The sequence below is a fragment of the Struthio camelus genome, chromosome 5 (genome assembly GCF_040807025.1).
Source record: "Struthio camelus isolate bStrCam1 chromosome 5, bStrCam1.hap1, whole genome shotgun sequence".
Taxonomy (NCBI): Eukaryota; Metazoa; Chordata; class Aves; order Struthioniformes; family Struthionidae; genus Struthio; species Struthio camelus.
The window spans coordinates 40,359,944-40,381,853 of NC_090946.1; the positions used below are offsets into that span (position 1 = coordinate 40,359,944).

General features: G+C 57.9%; 1 protein-coding gene across 3 annotated transcripts in view; it reads right to left on the minus strand.

The window, feature by feature from the left end:
- Positions 1-927: 927 nt before the first annotated feature.
- MAPK8IP1 (mitogen-activated protein kinase 8 interacting protein 1) overlaps positions 928-21,910 on the minus strand; it is a 28,737-nt gene continuing 7,754 nt past the window's right edge. For all 3 annotated transcript variants that reach the window (XM_068945867.1, XM_068945866.1, XM_068945868.1), the window contains exons 2-12: positions 20,869-20,974; positions 12,322-12,555; positions 8,776-8,857; positions 7,644-8,519; positions 5,708-5,783; positions 5,006-5,178; positions 4,547-4,656; positions 4,254-4,373; positions 2,952-3,022; positions 2,479-2,577; positions 928-2,006 (exon numbers count right to left, since the gene is read on the minus strand). In XM_068945867.1, the coding sequence (XP_068801968.1) occupies positions 1,934-2,006; positions 2,479-2,577; positions 2,952-3,022; positions 4,254-4,373; positions 4,547-4,656; positions 5,006-5,178; positions 5,708-5,783; positions 7,644-8,519; positions 8,776-8,857; positions 12,322-12,555; positions 20,869-20,974 (2,020 nt within the window). In that variant the 3' untranslated portion in view covers positions 928-1,933. The remainder of the gene's footprint in view (positions 2,007-2,478; positions 2,578-2,951; positions 3,023-4,253; positions 4,374-4,546; positions 4,657-5,005; positions 5,179-5,707; positions 5,784-7,643; positions 8,520-8,775; positions 8,858-12,321; positions 12,556-20,868; positions 20,975-21,910) is intronic.

Genomic DNA, 21,910 nt, shown 5'->3' on the forward strand with positions numbered 1-21,910 from the left:
TGGCCCCAGGGAGCCCTGCTCCGCCGGCCCTCGTCTCTGCAACGCTGCGGGGTGGCGGGGGTAAGCCTGGGGTGAAGGGGCACGGCGGCTGCTCTGCCGAGCCCCGTCTCGGGCACCGGAAAGGGAGCGATGCAGCGGGGGGAAAAAAAAGCAGCCCTCACCTTGAACCGGCGCCAGCAGCGCGCTTGTGGCGACGAGCGCTGGCAGCGTCCTGGGCTGTGACAGTAAAAGCACACCCAGCGCATCGAGGGAAGGCTTGCTCCTCGCAGCGTGCCTGTCGTGAGCTGGTGCATGGTGTCCAGTTTGGGGGCTCTGGGACAGGAAGACACTGATTAACTGGAGCAAGAGGAGCGGAGGGTCACTGGGCTGATTGGGAGGGTGGCATGCTTGAGGTATGAGGAGAGGCTGAAGGAGCTGGGTTTGCTCAGCCTTAAGGAGGGAAGGCTGAGAGCAGCTATTGCTGTCTTTATCTACCTAAGGACAGCTACAGCGAGGACAGAGCCAGACTCCTCTTGGCAGTGCACAGGGAAGGGGAAGGGGCAAGGGATACATGTTGCAACAGTGGCAGTTCTGGTTAGATATAAGGAAAAAAAAATATTTGCTGTTATCATAGTTAAGCTCTGGAACAGTGAGAAGTCCAGAGACGATGTTGTCTCCCCAGCCTTGGAGACTTAAAACTTGGCTGAATAAGGCCTTGAGCATCCTGCTCTAACTTTGCATTTGGCCCTGCTTTGAGGACCTCCAGAGGGCCCTCTGTATCCAAGATACACCATGATTTTAAGATGTTCTTCTGGCTTCAGGGACTGAAGATGGGCTCTCAGACCAAACCCAAGAACCCAAGAGCAAGCACCAGAGCCTTTTGGGGTGGCAAGGGAGGGAACGGGCCAAACCCACTGCTGTAGGACATAAACAGCAGAGCAGCACTGATCCATGAACCATCATATTTAATAGTTGTTGCCATCACAGCAGATCCAGCTGAAGCACAAAGACCGCTGGCTGCAGGGACCAGGAGAGCCCTTCTTCCTCCCTGGAGAGTTGCATGGCTCCCTGCAGGCTTTAGCCCTTCCCTGTTCCACCTCTGGAGAGGCACCCCGTTCTGCTCAGGGGGCTCAGGCCCACCTTGGTGGGGTGGCTCAGCCCTGCCCCTACCTCTGCAACCTGCAGTTGGAGGGGAAAGAGGGGGAAAGGGGCAGAGAAGTGCTCTCCTCCCCATATTGTAGTTACTGCAGAGAGATACAAGGGGGAAATCTCTCTCTCTCCCTCCTCAGGGCATGGTTACAAGGCGGGAGGTGTGGGGATGGGTGCAGAGGCAGGGGTGAGCTCAGCACATCCCTTCTCATGCACCCTTCCAAGAGAGGAGCTACCCAGACTCCCTCTGTCATCTCTGCCCAGCAGCCTTGTCCCCAGGGCTTGGCAGGGAGGTGATGCCCGCCCCCCACGGGGGCAAGCCCATCTCCCAGGGAAGGAGCCATCACATGGTTCTTGTTTGCTGTAGCTGCTGTGTCTTCATACCACAAGAGTCCGACTCTGCCACTGCATTAAAAGTCACCCCAGATGGATGTGACGGGAAGTTGGGCCATGGTCGCAAGGGGGAGATGCTGTCACCCCAGCCTGCACCAGGAAAAGGCCTGAGCATGCTGCTGCCCGCCCCTCCGGTGCTCACAGGCAGGGCACCCTGTGGGTGCTTCTCCAACAGAATAAACTAAGAGTATTTTGTACAATAAACACAATTTGTCCAGCCCTCCCCCCCCTCCCGTCCACCCCAGCCCCAGCCCGAGGAAGGGGTCATGAAAAGGGGCAGTGTTCTGTGCCCCCGGGGAGCTGTTCCCAGGGCCCGCTCCTCTTCCAGTCTCAACGCAGCTCTTGTCCATGCACGACGGGGAAGGGGCGAGTTTTGCAGCCCTGGCTGTACCGGAGGTGCCTGTGCCAGCCCCTACTCCAGGTAGATGTCCTCTGTGGGGCACGTGTACTCCACGTACTCCTTGTAGAATTGCTGGAAAGCCCTCCTGCAACACAGCACAAATAAAGCTGAGAGGCACCCTCTCCTTGAGGCATCAACAGAGCCCGTTTCCCCCTGCTACAGCTTGCCTTCCTGCCCTTGCTCACTACCCGGCTGTCAGTTTGGAACAGGCAGCCCCCTGCTTGAGCCCCTAAACCCTCACACATTAGCACCCAGAGGCATCACTGGAGCAAAAGGCTCTCCATCCCTGCTCTGAGCCGCTGCACAGCGCATGATTTGCAGCCATCTGCCAGCAAATCTTTGTGCTGGGACTTGTTCCAGCGCTGTCAGGAATGTGCTGCCTGTCGCCCTGTCAGCCTCGCTTTAGGGAAGTGGTGCCAGCTTGGCGCCAGGTCAGAGCCCCACGCGTATGGGGAGACAGCAGAATCCAGCCTGGGGTCCTAATTCAGGGGCTTCTGGGAGGAATCCTCCTGCCCTTCAGAAGCAAGCGCCTTGCTCCCAGCCTGGCCAGGACTCACCCTACGGACTCTGCGAGGGGCTTTGTGGACTCCTCCGAGACAAAGACATGGCAGGCAAATCTGTGGTCAGCAGGGTGCTTGGTGATGAACCCAAAATACCTGAGAGAGGAGAGAGCAGGTGAGACTGGACTGGCAGATGGGCAGGTACAGGTACTCCAGTACCCACAGGGTACCCATCCTGGGCACCTGTGTGAATCAGCAGCCGAGGGATTTAGGGACCCACACCCTTTCCCCCGCCTCCCCCCCCCACCAACTCCAGTGGCCATCAGCTCCCAGGGCCCAATGCTGGGAAGGAGTCCCCTCCTCCAAAGGCTGCTCCTTGCAAGAAGCTGATGTACAGGGTTTACAGGGGAAGGGGAGCTCTCACGAAAGGCACTAGAAAGCCTTCCCTTCCCTTCCCCTTGCAGTGCAATGCAAAGCCTCCACGCTGAGAAACCAGTGCTGAGAGCCGCCCGCACCTCTTTGCTACTCACTTGTTGTTCTTTGGATGGTATCCACAAAAGGAAATGTTCTTCAGCTGGAAAAAATGGCTACATTTGTTTACCTGGGGGAAAAGAAAAGGGAGTGTCAAAGCTACCCTGCCCACAGCTGCCCCCCCACACCTGCAGGGTAGCCAGTCTGACCCCTGAAAATACGTGCTCAGGTCTAGCAGCAACATGAATCGTGCTGAGCTGCTACCCGGCTCTGTGCCATTTGGCACCAGTGCTTCTGCCCCACGGAGGCCCAACTATAGGGAGGGCTCGTTAGGCACAGCTAGACCGATGACCAACAGGGCTGGCATGAGAGGCTCTGGCGAGAGGACAGGCTCTGCAGGGGGATGGAGGAAGAGGGAGGTGAGAGCACCAAGGTGAAGGCTCCGTTCAGGGACAGCCCCAAGTACCTGCACACACACCGTTTTAACAGGCAGTCCCTGCTGCCTCCCACCCCCACTGCCTCTACCTCCAGCAGCTCCTATGGCATTTCCCTGGAGGCCATGTGTCAGACTGTACTCAGGTTAGAGGCAGTGCTACTGTTTGCCCAGTGCACACAATCCTTTTCCCTTGCTAAAAGGTACTCATAAATACTAGCACGTAGAAGATGAACAGGTAGTTCAGAAGAACTAAGTCATTCAAGCCTCAGTGTTCAAAGGGTCCCACTCAGAAATGAGAACTTATTAAAAAAATGGTTTAAAAAGCAATATCGAGTTGATGACATCCTCTAAATACAGCAAGACTCACAAAAATCTGAGCCTAGCTCTCTGCCACAGTACCCATGGCCATGAAGCACTCCTACATCCCTGTCTGGAGAAGAGGTTTCCAAACGGTTTGCTGTAAAGGCCTCATTTGCTTCTGTAGAGCATCTTGATGTGCCTTCGTAGGCTACTTATTTATGGAGAACACTAATCAGCAGCCTACAATATCCAGCTAAAGAGATTACAGGGCAGATCTGGAGGACACCACTGAAAATAGCAGCAGAAAGGTTTAGGAGCAGCTCACAGATTATCAGCGCAGCTCAGCTCACAGCAACCCAGTACAGCAATGCGCTCGGCAGCTGCGTGGGTCTGGGGTGGGCATCAAGCTGCGGTAGGGCCCAGATTTGGGATCCCGTGAGGTGTGGGGGACCCTGATGCTGGGCCTACAACCCCTCAGACAGCTTTTCTCATCAGAGCAATGACCTTAAGGGTTTGAGACCCGTGATGTTCATACGTGAACATGATCTGTAGCACGGGGTACAAGAGCCAACTCAGAAGAGCAACTGGGGAAGGGATGTGACGAGCGCAGGGAGCGTGGCACTACCTTGCTGTTCTCCTTGGAGTCGTCGGATTTCACGGCAATCTTGACTCCACGCACGCTGATCTCCAGGACGCAGCTGGAGGGTGGGTTAAAGTGCACAGTGAGGCGGCGCGTGGTGGCAATCTGAGGGGGGAAGACAGAGAGACAACGCTCTGGCACTCACAGGCAGCACACAATGATAGCTCGCCCCTCCCCGTGGAGGCTCTACGCTTGCTCCCCGCTCGCCCCTTCATGCTGCCAGGAGGAGCGACTGCTTCTGCTCCCTGCTGGGGGCTCAGCCTGGGGTGTGACTCTACCTTCTGCATGGCTGCACACAGCACGTCGTTGCCTTTGTGATAGGGAACCTGCACTGAGCCGAGGAACTTCACCCGAAATTGGTCCACCCAGTCGCTGCTCTTGGCCAGAGCTGGAAGACAGAGCACGTGGCAGGGAGCATGCAGGAACAGATGTGCACAACACATACCCTAGGCACTTGCCCATCTATGATGGTCAGGTGTGTGGAGCAAGATACACCTCCCCTCTCCATTTTTCCCATACCTGCACACATTTCCCCGTCCAGGTAAGGCTTTTTGCAGCACCAAGTACAAGTGCCTGGCACCACAGGCAGAAGCTGCCCGGGACCCCATCGTTTCCTGCCTGGTGCCTAACACAGTCCTCCTTCCACCTCCCAGCTCAGCACCAGCCTCCACTCAGCAGAGAGGAGGTGGGCCAGAAATCAGGGATGTCCCCAGGCTGTACGCAGGGAGGACTGGTACCTGTTACATGGTCTGGTTCCTTGGTGACTTCAATAGCATAGTAAGCAGGAAAGATGCCCCGGTCCCCCGTCCGCATGTTGTAGGCCTCGTACCAATAATCTTCTGCCTGCACCTCCACCAGCAAAGGATCATCCACCTCCAGCTCCAGCTCATCCGCATGGCGAGGCACAAACCTGGGCAGGGAATCACTAGTGCTTGGCCAGCCAGCAGCTCTGGTGGCCTACTCCCTATGATACTGCTAAGGGGGAGAGCAATGCAACACTCACAGCCAACAGAGGCAGGGAGTGTCCTTGCAGATTTAACAAGTCAAGGATATCAGACTTCTGCAAAAAGAATCTGAGAAGGTCTAGGGTCAAAAGGCAGCACCCTGGCACCTACCATGAGGGTGTCCCCTACTGCATCACCCTCATTACTCTTCACAGAGGTCTTGTGGCCCTTTGGAGGTCTCTCACCCCTGCCAGTGGATGGGTGGATGTTGCTTAGCTAGCGCCTGGCTCCTGCCGGGAAGAACACAAGCTAGGGACAGTGGTTTGGTCCCCAGGCTTCTCACACTGGAAACACTGCAGTGGAAGCAGAGGCTTAGAGGCTAGGCTTAGGGGACCGGTCTCCCTTGAGCAGTGTGGCTAGCCACCACTGTGATGGGAGGGGAGTAATGGGCTTTCTAAGCAACTGACTTGGGACAGTGCTTGTGTCTGCACTCACCTAAAGACAGCACGGTGAGTCTGTTCCTGCTCCTCCCCATTGATCATGCAGGAGAACAACCCAAAGGACTCAGCACCTGGGAATGAATGCAAAGGGGAACATTACAGCTTTGAGGGGGTCAGTACCCTCGCAGATGGAAGGACAATGCTCTCTCAACTCACTTCTATGACCAGGTACCTTGGGGTGCCCACTGGAGCCTCCTCAGCAGGTTGTACTGCATTTTCAGACAGCATACTAGCTTTGCTCCATGCTTTTCAGTCTGACATCTCAGTCAAGAGGCAGACAGTCCCCATGGCACATCCTTTGCCAGAAAACCCTTTCTTGTGACACTGATAAGAGGCTGCACTGACAGCAGTGGAGCTGGAAGGACTCCAGGGAGCCAGGCATGGCTAAGACTGCAGTGCCAGCCTCCCTGTGGCCAGCACAGCTGCTATGCCCTGGATTCCTGGACAAACTCTGTCTCAAGGGCTCATTCTCCCGGCTCTGCTAAGACACTGTGAAAGCACAGCCAATGGAGGTGACAGTTTTATGCCAGAGCACCAAGACCCTCCTGATGCTTTAGCATGAGGTTTTCAAAAGAAAAGAAAAGTTGAGGGCCTGCCTGTGTGGCTACAGGATGATTATCCACAAGCTAGCCACACAGGTCATGCAAGGAGAGCATGTCCCGGACACCAGAGCACCAAGACCCTCCTGATGCTTTAGCATGAGGTTTTCAAAAGAAAAGAAAAGTTGAGGGCCTGTCTGTGTGGCTACAGGATGATTATCCACAAGCTAGCCACACAGGTCATGCAAGGAGAGCATGTCCCGGACACCAGAGCTCAGGGTCCCCAAGCATGGCTCAGCCCTACGGGACTCGGGGTTGGAGCAAGCTGGGGGGGAGGCCAGGCAGCTGCCCCATCCCTGCTCCAGCAGCGATGTTGCTCCCACAGTCCCAACTGGTCCCTGGCCTGGCTGGAGTCGTGCCAGCGGAGCAGAGCTGGCAGCAGGTGAACTGCCGCAGTAGGAACCTGGGCAGGGAGTCAGAGCTCCTTGGGTGGCAGTGACTGCTGCAAAAAGGGGAGCTTTCAAACCACCCTTCAGCCACACATCAGTCACCGGTTGAGGACACAATTAGGCAGCATCTACAGAGGCCACAGGACAATTCAGGTAAGGGCTGAAGGTGGGACAGGGGAAGGACATTGCTTTCAGAGCAGGGCAAACCGCTGAGGCTCTACTGGAGGAGACCCCCCCAGGAACTGTCTGGCTGAGGCAGCCCCAGGGTGCGGTGGTAAGCATGTCCCTGACTCAGAGCTCCCAGAGGAGTGTTCTCAGCTGAGATAAAGCCATGTAGCGGTCAAAGTGAGGAAGGAAGGCAAGACTAAAGCTGACACCCTTGTACATGACAGAAGTGCCTAGTGGTCCTTGCTGAAAACATGACGGTCTTGTGCCAACCCTTGGCCCCTCATAGCTGTGACAGCCAGCAGCAGCAGCAGCACGACAGGACTGGGCAGCCCTGCCTGCCAGAGCATGACCCTGCTTTCCCCAATCTGCAGCCCTATGGGGATAGGTACCAATCTGTCCTGTGCTCCTTGGGGCAAAGAGGGGTACTCCAGATGGACTGCTGCATTCCTGCGAGACAACCAAACCTCCTCCTCTACAGCTGGGGCCATGCTGGCCTAGCCCCATGTCATGTTATGCAAAAAACAGTTTGAAATGCCTCCAGCTATCCCTGCCTGAAGCTCACGAGGCCTTTCCAGGCCCCACGCACCCCCTTGGCTGCAAAGGAAGAAGTCACAGGCTGCAGCAAGCAAAGTTGGAGCCAGTGCCCACTCCATCTCACCATGGGGTTCTGCCAACCACGCTACATGGCATGAGCAGGGCACGTTAATATCGGGGCCAGACAAGGCTGCCTGGGGACGTAGTCATCAGCCCCCTCCTCCCATCACCCAGCACTCACTGGAAGAACGTGCCCGGCCGCTCATGAAGACATTGAGGAACTTCTTGGAGAAGTGGATGTCTGCCTCAGGGGTGGAGTCCTCAGAGAGGCAGACCGAGTCACGCTTCAGCGCATCCTCCTCATACTCCTCGCCGATGGCCGACTCGTAGGGTGAGGAGACACAGTTGTCATAGACGGTGGCTGAGTCGCTCTCATCGCTGTAGCCAGAGTAGCACTGCTTGAGGCTGACCAGCTCCAGCTGCACGTTCTCGTCCACCACCAGCGTGTACTTGACTGAGTCGTAGGAGAGGGCGCTGGTGTCCGAACTCACTGATGCCCTCTGAAGGTTGTGCCCTGGCCGGTAGCCACTATTCCCCCCACCACAGGAGGTTCTGGGCAGGTTTGTCTTGTCAGGAGAGGACATATAGTCCAGCACCTCATCCTCCTCACTAATGGAGGGGTTGGTTTTCCCTGCAAGGGCTGAATAGCTGGAGGTGTCAACATCGGAGCTGATGGACATGCGGTTCTCACTGGACTGGGACAGAAACGGCTTTTCGGCCTCCAAGGGATCTGAGTTCTTCTGCACAGGCGTTAGGTAGATCTCCTCTGTGGCCTCGAGCCTCACGTCCGTCTGGTAGCGGATGCGGTCCCGGTGGGCCTCAGGGCCCCTCGTTGTCACCACCACCACGCTGGCACCATGAGGTGGGGGTCTGCTGGTCACCTGGTGCTTCTCGGGTGCCCGGGACGAGGTGACGCAGGCCGGCACCATCTGCGTTGCTGCTGTGCGCCGGCATGGGCTCTCCGTGGACGTGCCCCGGTCTTTGGTGGAGGTTGTGCTGTTTTGGTGATTGACCTCATCACTCAGGCAAACGTGGTCGTGGGGAGGGGTCTGCTCACCTGGAGTGGGAGGAGAGCAGTGTCGGCACCTGTGCCACACCTTGGGAAGGGGGACACTCCTGGCTGGGGGAGCTAGTGGGGGATGTGCTAGCCAGGCCCCAGGCTCAAGCTGGACACATTTCCCACATCCATGTGGGCTCTTCTCCCCAGCCCCCAGCTCTGGCACCACTTGCCACAGGCTCTGGCAGTGGATTTACTCCCCAGAGCCATGAAAGGGTGCAGAGAGCTGCCCCTGGGTGACAGCCCAAGAACTCACCCGTTTTCAGAGGGGACGACGACCGGGACACCCGCTCCTGCCAACTGTGCTTTTTCCCCAGAGAGTTGTTATTCAGCGTGTCCTGAGGAGAAGAACAAAGCCGCCTTGTAGCCAGAGCAGTAAACAGCACGTGGTGCAACAGCACCCGTCCCTCCCCGAGCCCCCAGCACCTGGCCCAGCTCTTCCCACGGCGGCTCACTACTGCCTGTGCGTGCTGGGGGACATGGGTGCTCTGGGACCACCTGCCAGCCCCATACCTCGCCATGCTACTGCTGGGAGGGTTTGAGTGGCAGCAGGAGAAGTGTGGGCAAGGGGCCAGCCAGAAGAAAGAGAGCCTGGCCTCAATTTGTGCACTCCTCAACCCCACAGGAGCGCACACATACAATACCTTCTCACTGGTGCTGGACAGTCCCAACGAAAATCAAGCCCCAAGCCTGCCTGAAGCCTGTCCTTGGCACACTCTCACTTTCCCACCCACTTGCAGTCCTTCCCTGTGCTCATTATACTCTGACGCAATGAAGGCTTGGACAGGGACTCTTTGTGGGAGACATAGCACCTCCTTGGCTGCTCAGCTCTGGTCATGCGTTTGACAGAGGATGCTCCCTGAGATGCTCTTGACATAATGCGCAGTGGCTGGAGCCTGTTCGGTGACTGGGCACAGCCTGGGACTGCTGGGAGCGCCCCAAGTGTCTGCGCCTGCTCCTCTGTTGCATCCATGACAGTCCTCAGGTGCAGCCCATGCTATATGGGCATGCTTTGGGATGGGACGGGAACATCCTTCCAGCCTTGGCTGTACTAAAACTGCACATCATTAAATACAAGAAGTACTAAGTGTCAGGGGTTGTGCTGCTGTCCAACTGAGAGCCAGTTACTAGATGGACTGAGTGTCTAACAGCAGGTACTAGGGTGATCTACACTGTGGGTGTATATACATACACACACACACACACACACATATAGGCATATATACAAAAATAGTCCACTTCAGGAGACTTCACTCCTGATCAGCAGGAGAGGAGGAAGAGGACCATTTTTGCTGGTCACGTTCATGTGAGCGCTGCATGTGCTTACGTGGGTGCTGGTAACAGTGCAGTGCTCTTGCTCTGCATGGCTGGTATGTGTGTGTGTGTATGTGTGCACGTGTGCGTGTGCACACTGGGGGTACGTGCTCAGTCTCACTGCCACACCCGGGGACAGGGAACCCCAGCGGCCTCGTATCTACAGGGCTGGGACAGGCACCTCCCTGGTCCCCAAGCCCACCAGATCGGACTCCATCCAGGGAAGCCCTCCCCACAGCATGCTCTAGAGCACACCCCCCCCCCCCCCGCTGCCGACCCCAGCCCTGTTTCCCATCCTCTCCTCCACACCCCGACACCAAGCTCCTCTCTGGCCTCCCACTCCTTCCTGCTAGGGCACTGGGTATTTTCTCCTGAGCTGCAGTAGTGGCATTTTCCATGCTATTAGTTTTTGCCCGAATACTAAGCCCCACTGGGACTCTGGATTTTCTCCTGCCTTCATCACAGACTGCAGCTTTTCAGGAGCTGCCCTGTTCTTGCCTTGCTTCCCCATCAGCATGGAGCAAGCCTTTGCCCTGTGAGTCCACTGTCACACGTTGCTGAACAGCATGGCTGCCAAGTCCCTGCCTATGCGCAGCAAGGAGGAGAGAGACCCCCTCCAAGGGGCTTCGGCGAGCTCCCAGCACAGCCTCCAGAGCCCCTCCTGTGCCAATGCAAATAATGGCATTTCCCCGCTTGCCTTTCCCAGGGGTGCGATGGGCCGGGACGCCGGCCAGGAGAGCTGCTGCAACGATGGCCTCTGTGTGCAAAGCAGCTCTCGTGGCGGCATGAGCCAGCCAGGCCACCTGGACCAGGGTGGGAGGCAGCAAACGCAGCAGGGAGAGCCCACACATCCTGCAGGGCAAGGGCGCTCTGGGGTCTGTAACGTCCAGCCAGGACAGAGAGGTGTTCACATGGCCTCAGAGGAAGATGCTAGCTGGTCCCAGCAGTGATTTCCTTCCTCCCAGCTGCCTCCCGCCCCAGCCAGCTCTGGCCCACGCAACCACCCCTGCCAGCTGCCAGCCTGCTGCATCCGCCTGGATACTCCCTCCTGGTGCTCTCCCGCCACGGTGCCGAGCCCACGCCAGGCCCCGCGCTCTGCCTGGGCTCCCTGCGCGCTCGCCCCTTCACTCTGAGCTCCCCCAAGGGCCACGCGGGCAACACGACGGGCCACCAGCAGAGAGGAGCTTCCTGTGCCCCGGAGCAGCGAGGAGCTGAGCAAAGCTCCCGTGCTGTTTTGGGCCATCCTTGTGACTGCCGGGGCAGCCCCACCGCCTGCGCTATCCCCCTCAGCCCCACTCCCCAGCCCACCGTCCCACGGCATCAGGGCCGTGCCTCGCCGCCTCGACACCCCGCAAAGCGCCCTGGAAAGTAGCTCTCGGCAAGCCGCCTGCCACCCCTGGAGAGCGGGGCGGACTGACTGCCAGCGGGGGCCTGGCCCTGCCCTGTCCCCCCCCGCCGGACACAGCTCCCACGTGCTGCTCGCTCCCTGGGGCCCCTGCGCAGGGTGGCACAAGGCTGACGGTTGCAAAGCAGCCTTGCAAAGCCCTTGTCCATTATGCTTGGCGCCTGCGTGCCGGCTCCCGCCGCCTGCCCAACGCCGCTGCCTTTGTCCCCGGTGCCAGCTGCCCCTCGGGGCAGCGCTCTCGGCCCCTCGCCTTCTCCTCCTCCCACCCGCGGCCCGGGGTGGAGAGCTGCCACCAGCTGCCGGCTCCGTGCTAGCGACACCCAGCTCCGACTACTCCCCATCTGTCACCCGCGGGGACACCTGCCTCTCACTTCGTTCTCCCCGGCTGAACGTCACCACGACCACGAAAACCCTCCTACTTGGCAAGAGAAGCCGCCACTGAGCGCAGGAAGACGACGAAAATAGCCCTGCGTGCAGCGCCCCTTGCACGGGTGGGCAAAGTTTGCAGGGCAGATGGGGCAAAGGGATGCCTGGCACCGCTCAGCCGGCCAGCGCGCGGGGCACCGAAACGCCGCCCGCCCCGGGGAACAGCAGCAACCCCACGGCTGCGTCGGGCGGGCAGGCTGAAACCGGAGAGCGAGCGAGACAACAGAAACCGCGCGTCCTCCCCACCACCGTTTGGGGCGTCGCCACTCCGTCTCCTGAATTTGGCACGGGGCGCTGACGTCCACGCTCCTTTTGCAAGGCGTCGCCGGCCGCTCGGGAGCAGAGCCCGCCGCCTCCCTGCCGCCAAGCAGCCTGCCGCCGGCCCGCCCGGCCGTGGGTGCTCCCCGGGCTGGCAGGGTCGGGGCCGCCGCCATGCCCCTGCCCGCCACGCGCACGCAGGTACCCCACCGCACCGCACGCAGCTCCCTTCATCCGGCCGCTGAGCCCTCCTGTCATCCATCCCAGACAAAAGCCCCCCCGGCGAAGGGACAAAAACCCCCTCCTGCCCCAGCGCCCACGCCAGCCCCCCGGGCGGCAGCCCCGTCCCCGCCGGCTGCCGGGCATGCCCCCATCTCCCCGCTCCCACGCCAGCCTCACCTGGCTCCGAGGCACCTGCGGGAAGAGGTTGAGAGTTGTGGGTCGCTTGGGCCTGTAGGTGTCCATGGTCCCCGGCGGCGGGTCCTTTTGGAGCGGCTCGGGCGCCGTCTCCTCCTCGGCCGGGGTGTCCCCCGCGGCATCGATCAGGTCGAGCTGGAGCATCTCCGCCTGCAGCCGGCTGGCCTCCCCGCCGCCCACTGCCCGGACAGCATTGGCCTGCAGGCTCACATGGCTCTGCCGGGATTAATAGACACCGTCATGAGACTGGGTGGGAAGGTCGGGAGCCACATCGCGTCGTCGCGTCGCATCGGGGCAGGGAGGAGGGAGCTGGAGCTGGTACAGCCGCAAATCTGCACCCGGCTGCCTCTTCCTTTTAAAGGGGCAGGAATATTATTTTCGAAAAGCATCTCTGAGCCACGCTTCCTCCCCCCCGCGCTGCCATCCCCAGATCAGATGCACAGGCACCATCAGTATTTTGTCTCGCTGCTCAGCGGCTGCAGCTACGATTGCAGCCGCGGGGCCGTTTTCAGGTTGGCGACCAGCCCATGGCGGGTGCTGCCGGGTGCTGAGCGGCTGAGACAAACAGGGCTGATCTGCAACCAAGGGAGCGTGCGCGGCGGGTGCAAAAGCGGAGAGCCAGATCTGCACCCACACAGTCCAGCCTCGAAGAGGCAGGGAAGACCATGAGCCCAAGCCAGCCTGCCCCAGTTCACCAGCACCCACTCTCAGTTTAAAACCACTGCAGGCCAAAACCGGTTGCCCTTCGCCTTCCCCGCTGTCTGCTTCAGCACAGCAGAGGCCAGCCACGGGGTGGTGGGGCTGCAGGGCTTGCCTGCTGCCCCAGGGGAGCAGTAGGAGCCCGCTGCTCCCCTAGGGCTGTGCGCGGTTGAGCCCACAGCGTTGTGCCAGAAATGAACTGGAATATCAGTATTACTACCGCAGTCGGGGTAGGGTTTGCGCCTGTGGTGTAGAGACACGCAATCACTATGTTTACTCTAAAATAAACAGTTGCGTGCAGCATTTCCTCCTTCCAACACAGACTGAGTCCTTTCTTGGTTCCTGTCTTGGCCGCACAGGCTCATACAACCACTGAGTAATTCAGGTTGGAGGCTTAGTCCAAGCCCTGCTCAGGGCAGGGCTGACTTCAAAGTCAGAGCAGGTTGATTGGGGCCTCGCGCATCAGGTCTGAATAACCTCCAGGTGCACACTCCACTGCCTCTTTGGGCTCCCGTGCCAGTGCTGCACTGCTTTCCTGCTGCCGCCTTCTCTTTACATGGGGTTGAAGTTTCCCTCGTGGAGACCTGTGCCTGCTGCCTCCCGCCCTTTCACTGCATGCCCCTGGGAGCAGTCAGGCTCTGTCTTCTCTGTAGCGCCCCTTAGGTGGCCAGGGGCAGCAGTGAGATCCCTCTTGGCCTCCTCGTCTTGAACAAGTCATTTCTTGTCCATGCAGGGTCCTGCACAGCCTGATGCGTGCCGCTCAGGGGAGCACGCGTGTCCCTCGGGCTGCCTTCTTGCCACAGCAGATAGATGCGTTTGTCCTCCAAGGCCATGGGGCGCGCTACAGACTCACACAGGACCCAAGCCCCCCTCGCAGAGCCGCTCCCCAGAGTCTCGTGCCCAGCTGCCCAGCTGCATATGGGCATCCCTTCCCCAGCAGAGGACTTTGCACTTATCCTTGTTGAACTTCATGCAATTCCTGTCAGCCTCCAGCCTGCTACTATCCCTCCGAATGGCAGCGCTGCCCTCCAGCTCCCCTCAGCTTGGGGTCATCCATGACCTTACTGAGGGCTCGCTGTCCTAACACGAGTGACTGTGTTGATAATGAAGGGGACAGGCTATGCCTCCTGAGTAGTGGATGGGCCAGACAGTCAACGTGCATTTGCACGTATCTGCATATAAGTTTGCACAGAAGGGATGCCCATCCTCCTTATAACCCCTGGAGCTTTAAAAGGAGCTTGCAACCTGGCATTAGTTTGCTGGAATCCGTTTTATCAACACCAGTCCTGGTGGCTGCACGCTGGCAGTGGGCAGCCCCACTCTCTTCACAGCTCCAAGAGTGAGTCTCCCAGGAGCAAGACGGAACGTGACCTCCCCTCTTGACAGTCTCCTCCTTGCAGCCACCACTTCGCACCCAGAGCAAAGCCACATCAAGGCTTTGGGGGAGCAGAGACCCATTGAACTGGCCGGGCCGGCCCAGCACTGAGCCGTGCTCCTCGGCAGGGAGATGGGTCAGGAAGGGTTGCCACCCTGAAGGTGCACGCATCTTGTGGCCTGCTGTGTTGGGCGAAGAGGCACTGTTGTCCTGATGTAGCTGCGGCTATTGAAAGGTCAGTGGTTTCCTTCCCAGGTAGCGTCCATACGTTGCTGTGACCAGCAATAAAGGCTGTGACTTGGCATTAGCTAGTTGAACTCTGCGTTATCAGCTCTTTGTGGTGACTGTAAAGCCTCGTGAGCAGGTGGAGGTGGAGAAGGGCTTCTTTCGCAGCTGATGCTATCCGTGTCTCCAGCTGCACAGAGGACGCCCCTTGAGCTGGGGGAGAAGAAACAGCCACCGCAACCTCTGAGTGGCAGGTCTGGGAGCCCGTGCCAACGGCTCTCGCTGCTACTGGCTCCTACGTGCCCAGGCTGATGCCAGCACAAGCAAGGCTCTGTGTAACCGAACACAGTGTGGAGGCCTGCCCAGGGACCACCTTGCCCTAGTGTCCCTGCTGAGGGTCTGGCAGGTACCAGGCAAGTGCCTGGAGGAACATTGTCTAGCTCACCACCAAAAATCAGCCCAAAAGCCCAAGTCTTAGTTTGGATACACTCACATCCCTGTGAGGGGCTCACCTACAGCCAGGATATCATTGCTGTCTGTCCTCCTGCAAGGCTTTAAATGTTTAACGTCTTTGTTTTTAACCTCAGCCTTTACACAAAAAAAAACTGTTACTTGCGGCAAATCACATTGATTTTAAGAAGGAAACTGAAGCACAGGAAAAGAATGGGGGGAAAAATTCCAACTCAGTAAATCATATCTAGCCAAGGTGGGTGTATTCAAGTCAGCTGATCTGATAACATTCAAAATAGTCTACTAATGATGCTGCCTGAGTAATTCAGCAAGTGTCTCCGAAAGCTCATAGAGGAGGGAAAGTCACAGGAGGATGCAGAAGAGCAAAACAGTGCCTATTTTTAAAAAATTACTCTCCGGGAGTGATGCACCATTCAACACTCCAGAGCTAAGAGGAAACTACAACCAGTGCAGGTACTTCTCCGTTGATGACAGGACATCAAAGTGATTTTGAAATCAATCAACAATTGTTCACCTTACCATCTCAGTGGGACCTGCAGTGATTTGCAAAGAAGGGGTAGGGAATAGACCTTGGAAAGCCTTTCTAACTAGCAGAACACTGCACCAGCAGAACAGGCCACCTAGGGAGGCTTTAAGAACAAGTTGTGTGAATATCTAACCTAAGGACAGCCTGAGTATGCTCAGTCCTGCCTCAGCACAGAGGGGGTGAAGAAGTGACTTCTCAAAGTCCCTTCAGCCTGTGGGAGGGAACAGGCAGGCTTAGGTCACGTGGGAGAGCAGCAGCAGTTCCCCGATCCTGCGGTGGGACTCACAGAGGCTTCATGTCTGGATCCTGATGCAAGTCACGGGGAGGCTCACACCTCTGCTACAGAGCTGTTTCTGGGCTGGCCACAAAGCTGGCGTGCTCCCGTTGTGGCTACCTCCCACCCGCACGGTGCCGCCACAGTGACAAAAACCTCGACTCCACTGCCAGGCGGCTGGGTGCTGCTGGGTGCTGAGGCTGGGCTCCAGGGGCCCAGGGACAAACAGGAAGGAGAAAGCCTACCGCTGCAAAAAAAAAAAAAAAGGCACAGGGAAGCAGGAGAGATGTGGGGAGCCCCTCCAAGATGCCAGAGCTGTGATTCCCTCTGACATCAGGCACCTGGCTTTACCCAGTGCCCTGGCACCGGCCCCGCGGCGGGTTGCTCGGCTGACCCACGTCAGCTCTGTCCCCTCTCCCCACCACACAGCCAGGATCGTTTCACTCCCGATTTCAAAGCGCCGCACAGAGCCTGCAGAAATGCGTCTTCCATGCAGCCTGGCACGGCCTAAAGGCCGTTTGTAGATGACGGAGGCAGGTTCAGAGGACATTGTTTGTAAAGCCGCGTACAGTAAACAGCCTTCTTGCTGCTGTAATCTATCCTGGCTTTGCTCCCTGGTTGCCTGTGCAACTGGTTCCCCGTCTGTCCCTGGATCAACAGGCTGGCTGGCACATTGCAGCTGTGTTTTGCTGTCACTTATCCCTTTGGGCAAGGCCTTCCCCCTTTGGCATGTGGTCCAAGTTGCCTTCTTGGGGCAGATTCTGCCAGCTGTACAGTGAATCAGGTTTTTCCCACATTTCTCCAGAGTTTCCAGTTAGGCTGAAACAATAAAATGTTTTTTTCACATCTGTATCATCATGGCTGTTTCAGGCCTTGTCATGTAGTCTGGAACAGGATCACATCATGAAGGTTTAAAACAGCCATATATATGCTCTTTTCTTTTGGGAACTCATTCGCTCACTCTCAGGTATTTCCAAGAAGGGCTTTTTTTTTTTTTCCATTCCTGCATTAAATCGTTTTTGCATGTCCTAGAATGAGGCAACAAGCCTTTATTAACTGCAGCCTGTTTTTGCCAGGAGCCATCTCGCTGAAGTCAGGGATAGTCACCCTGTACTTAAACTGAAAGATCTTTCACTCCTGTTGTAATGATCTGTCCTAATGCATCCGAGCTCCTTGCCAAGCGAGGGGTGATTTGCCAGCCGCCGGCCACGTCACACGCCTCGGAGGGCTCCGCTCCTCCCCAGCCGACGCTCCCGGCGGGGCCTCGTATTGCAGGGACGCAGCGCTGTGGAAGAACAGCGTTAAATACAGCTCTGCTCTTCCATCGATCGCTCTCCGGCGCTAACCCTTCGCTTCAGTTCATGTTTTAATTCACCCAGGAGTTCTTGTTGAAATTAAGGATTTTTCAGCCACATTTGGGAATATTCCTCATGTGGTGTCCTGTCCACTAGGTGCAGTCTTTGGCATTTATAGAGTTCCCTGGTGCACAAACATCAATTTAAGCCTCCTTGCAGTTTATGTGCGCCTCAGGCACTATTTCTGGAAAGCTGCTAAAATAGTCCATGATGAAGTCATCGTTGTTTTCCCATGACTAAAAAATACAGGCCCCCCCCAAGCCCCACCTCTGTTCAGGTGTTATCCTCTGCAGTGGCAGATTGCTCCTGCCACAGGCTTCTGCTGTTGTGCATTTCTGCCCGCTGACCACTTCTGCCCAGACCCACCATCTTCTCAAGGTCACTGGTCGTTCCCGGCCGGCAGCTGACTTCTCCAACCCTCCTTTAGGGTTCAGCCAGTCACTCGGAGGTGCTTCCCCTTGATCCTTCCCAACACTTCCCTTCTCATCACTATATATACTGTACCTGCCCATTTCATAGGAGGCTCACCTCTGGGTGGGGAGTGGGCAGCTTGGACTAGCTGGTTGCTCCCAGCCTGGGCAGCTCACAACAGCCTCTGTGCTGGGATTTCTCCCTTCCTCGTCGCACTCTGCTCTCATCTGACCTGTTGAGCTGGCAGGTCTGGCTCACCCCTCAGGGCTTGCTCTGTCGTGTGGTGCGCAGCATCTCTGCCGGGCTACATCTTCAGTCCCAGTTCAGTCTCCCCAGCACACAGTGCTGCTAGTCCTGAGGCCAGCACACACCAGAAGACCCCAGTCCTCCACAGCCCCGCTTGGCATCCACGCAATCCTTGCTACAGCCGGCCCCCCGCCAGAGTCAGTCTTACTTGCAAAGCCACTGCTGGCTTTCTGCTGTGCGGTGATTTCACCAGCACAGACCCGCGGCCGCCAGGTTGACACCTGGATAAATGGCATTTCTGCTCTGTGGAGGCCATCCCGCAAGCTCGCGGGGCAGCGGGAAGGGGACGTGGAAACGCAGCACCCGCAGGGGCCCTGCGCCATCCCAGCTCCCCGGCCGCCCCGGCGTGCGCCCCATCTGTTGGTCCCCTGCTCTGGCGGTGGTGCCATCTGTCACCACTTTCACAGCTTTGCATCAGCTTGCCTTTGGAGCGTTTCTGCTGGCACACGTAATAGATCTCGGCCTCCTTTCCCCGTCCCACGGCGCTGGGAAGCCCTCCCTTTGCAGCAGTGAGGTCGCCATCTGACACAACCAGCTCTTTCATTCCAGGGCCAGGCTTATCACTAATTTCCTATCCTCTATATGGTGTCCAGGTCAAGCCCAGGCCAAAGAGCTCCCCCTGGGCCTGGCTGTTCTCCTGTTCTGCAATCTCTCATCTCACGGCCTTGCCAGGCTGAGCTCACTCTGCGCTGGAATTGGGTTGGAAAGCGCTTTGGCTCTTGCCTTTGACATTTCAGATTGAAAAGCCCCTCTCATTGCCATTGCTGTCATCACGTTCACTTCTGCTCCTCAGGCAACATTTTATGTCCCATATAAGCCATTTGTACATATTTTTAGTAGCCACTTTTCTGCGCATGAGACTTCTTTCTTTGCTGTGTTTATGAATAGCTCACTGCTTCCCCGGAGGCAGCCTCACATCCACCTTTAACCCGAGCAGACACTGAATGTACCCAAACATTTTTGCGAAGCAGCTTACAACAGTCATCAGGGAAAGCGGGAGGCACATTGCTGGTGCCCGAGCAAACCCTGTGCCAAGGCTCAGGTCTCGGCATCACAGTGCAGAGATGCAGAAACTCCTCAGGAAGCTGCGCGACAGAATGATTGTGTTTTACATGGGCAAAAACGCTGCATTTTTCTTTACCCTCATTCCAAGGAGCTGCTGCGCTAGCTGAGCTGCAGACCCCCCCTCCCTACCCCCGATTCACCCTGCCAAACCTCAGCTAAGGCCTGACACTCTGTAAGAAAAAAAAATCTAAGAGTAGTAGTCTAGCTGTGTTACGTGCAACTGAGAACTAGGTCGGCTAATGGAAAGTGTCAAGCAAGCTCACCCACGGTCACCCTCTGCCTCACCTATTACAGGCTGGATTTTCCTGACACTCTCCGCTCGCTGCGGCTGGTCTCTCGCTGACATCCAGCGCTGCTTTTGACTTCAGTTTTTCCACAAGTGTTATCCCTCCTGCCTTCAAAGTATACCGTCCATCAGCCTGGGCTCTCCCCAGCCCTGCCTCACCGCCGCAGGGAAACGCTGGCTATAACTTTCTGGAGAGGCAGAGGCCGAGGCCGCAGCAGCAACGGCGGCTGGCAGCCCGGCTCTCTGGGAGTAACCAGCTTTCTGCCGGGGACCCAGGGAAGGTCCCCCAAACTGGATGCTTCAGGAGGGGATCACTGAGCACGTCAGGACACCTCGACCTCCCAGGTGGTAGGTCCCTCCGCACCTCCCGCCCGGCCTGTAACAAGCAATTCCCAGCACTACAAACTCACTTTCTAATTTTAAATCTGTGACAAATTCCTCTCCTTTTCCCCTCCTCTCTGGGTCTTCATCCAAATAGCAGCTTTGCAGCGTTAATATTTTTCCCCAGGGATAAAGTGATTCCCAAACCTTTTAGTTGCTTCTCCAAAGTTTTCTTCCCTTTAGCATGAAACACATTGGAAATATCCAGGAATCTGCATTTTGCTTAATCCAGTGTATCTCTCAGCTTATCTCCATTTGTCTGCCCCCGTGACCATCCCGGACAGTTCAAACAGCAGTCCAAATGCCTTCTGGATCTCCACAGTATGCTTCAGGCTGATGGAACACCAACCTGTAGCATCCGCACAGGCTTCACAGCACCTATTTTTATTTCTTCTGCCGCCTGCTGGGGTTGGAGCTGTTTCCCCAAACATGCGCAGCCCAGCAGTCCATCCCCGTTTCACTGGCACACCAGGTCTCCCACCTGGTGCACTACAGAAATGCCTGAGGACAACTTTTGTTAAAGGTGGCTGGCAAACAACACGTAACCACCCGGCAAATGGAGAGAGGCTATCACCATGCCAGCCCGGCTGCATTTGCATGGTGCGTGCAAGGGCAGAACAAGAGCAGTGCCATGCGTAGCAACATAACCGCTGCAGTGGCATGGCCTGTGCTGCCCTCAGTGCTGCCTTGGAAACGTCCTTGCTTTCTGGGGGTGTCCGTGGGGCTCTGGAGGTTTGCAGGCCACCTGGTGCAAATGAGGGGGCAAGCCCCAAACCGTGCCCGAACCTTTAGGCTCCCTCACTGCAATGCCAGCCATCCTTGGAGAAACGCCCAAACCCTTTTGGCACAGCAGGGGACCAAAGGGCGCAAGCTCAGACCCAATTTTTTAGGTTACCAAAGTTTAGCTACATCAGAAAGGGCTTCCCCTGCACTGTGGTGAAGGAGGACAACTGCACGCTCAGGCTGAGGAGTGGGGGCTGCCAGACTGGAGACTAACAGGGTGGTGGGAGAGAAAGTGCCGCTGGTCTGGGACCTGTGGTCTGGCACAGGGGCTGCCGTCTCCAGTGGTCCTGCAAGTGCACGCAGAGCGAGGCCGGAGGATTTCGCCCGTGCCGAGTCTCCCCCGCTCTGCACCCGCCAGTCCGCCGCGCTTACCCGGGTGGCCAGGCTCTCCTTGCAGTGCAGGCTGATGCCACACTCGTCGGTGATTTCGGAGAGATCTTCATCCTCAAACTCCTCGAGGCTGATGTCGTGGGTGAGCCTGGAGGGAGCGGGGACGACGCGGTCACTTACTGAGCACAGCTCACGTGCGGGCTGTGCTGAGCCCCAGGCACGCGCACGGTGGGCAGGAGGGCACGTGGAGGTGTGCTGCGTGCCAGGTGGGGAGCAGCACCGCCAGGGCTGGGAGAAGGTCTTCTGGTCCTTACTGGGAAGAAAGACTGGGGAGGAGGGCTCCTTCTGGAGGGGAGAGGCCTGTCCTGGGCACAGAGGGGTTTGGGCGCGATCCGAGGCTGCAAGGAGTCAGGTGTGTGCCCCACACCAGACCCTGCCTGGGCACAGCCAGCTGGGATGCGTGCGTGTGGGGTTGGGAGAGGACGGGGACGGACGACACAGTTAGCCCCGTCCCGAGGGGTTGGCTCCCACCGTCCTGGGGAGGCTCTGGTGGACGAGGGTTACGGGGAGAGGAAGGACCCAGCTGTATGGTCCTTGGCAGGGCACTGCTGGAGAACGAACCGGTTGGGATGGGCGACCACATCAACAGCCACCAGCCTCGCGCGTGACACAAGCCTGCCTGTTCGTTACTGCAAGAGGCCAGCTCGGAAGTCGCCTGCCAGCGCACCCGGCCCCCGGTTTTGTTGGCGACGGCCCCGAGGGCAGCGGGCACCGCTGGGTGGGGTGCTGGCCAAACCGCGTCTCTCGGCTGCCGCGACCTGCGCCCAGAGGAGCCAGCGCGACTCGCACGGGGATGACTCACTGCCCGGGACCCTCGCGGCCAGCCCCGGCGCGCCTGGCGCCTGCTCCGAGCCGGCCCGACCCGGCGCCGGGGGCTTTCCCTGCCCTGCCCGCAGCGGCGACAACGTGGGCAGAAGGCAGCCGGGAACGGCTGTGCCCACCGTGGCAGCCCCCGTGAGACGCCCCAAAGCGGGGTGTCTGCACCCCCCCCCCGTCCCCTGCTGCGGCTCTTCCTTTGCTCCCC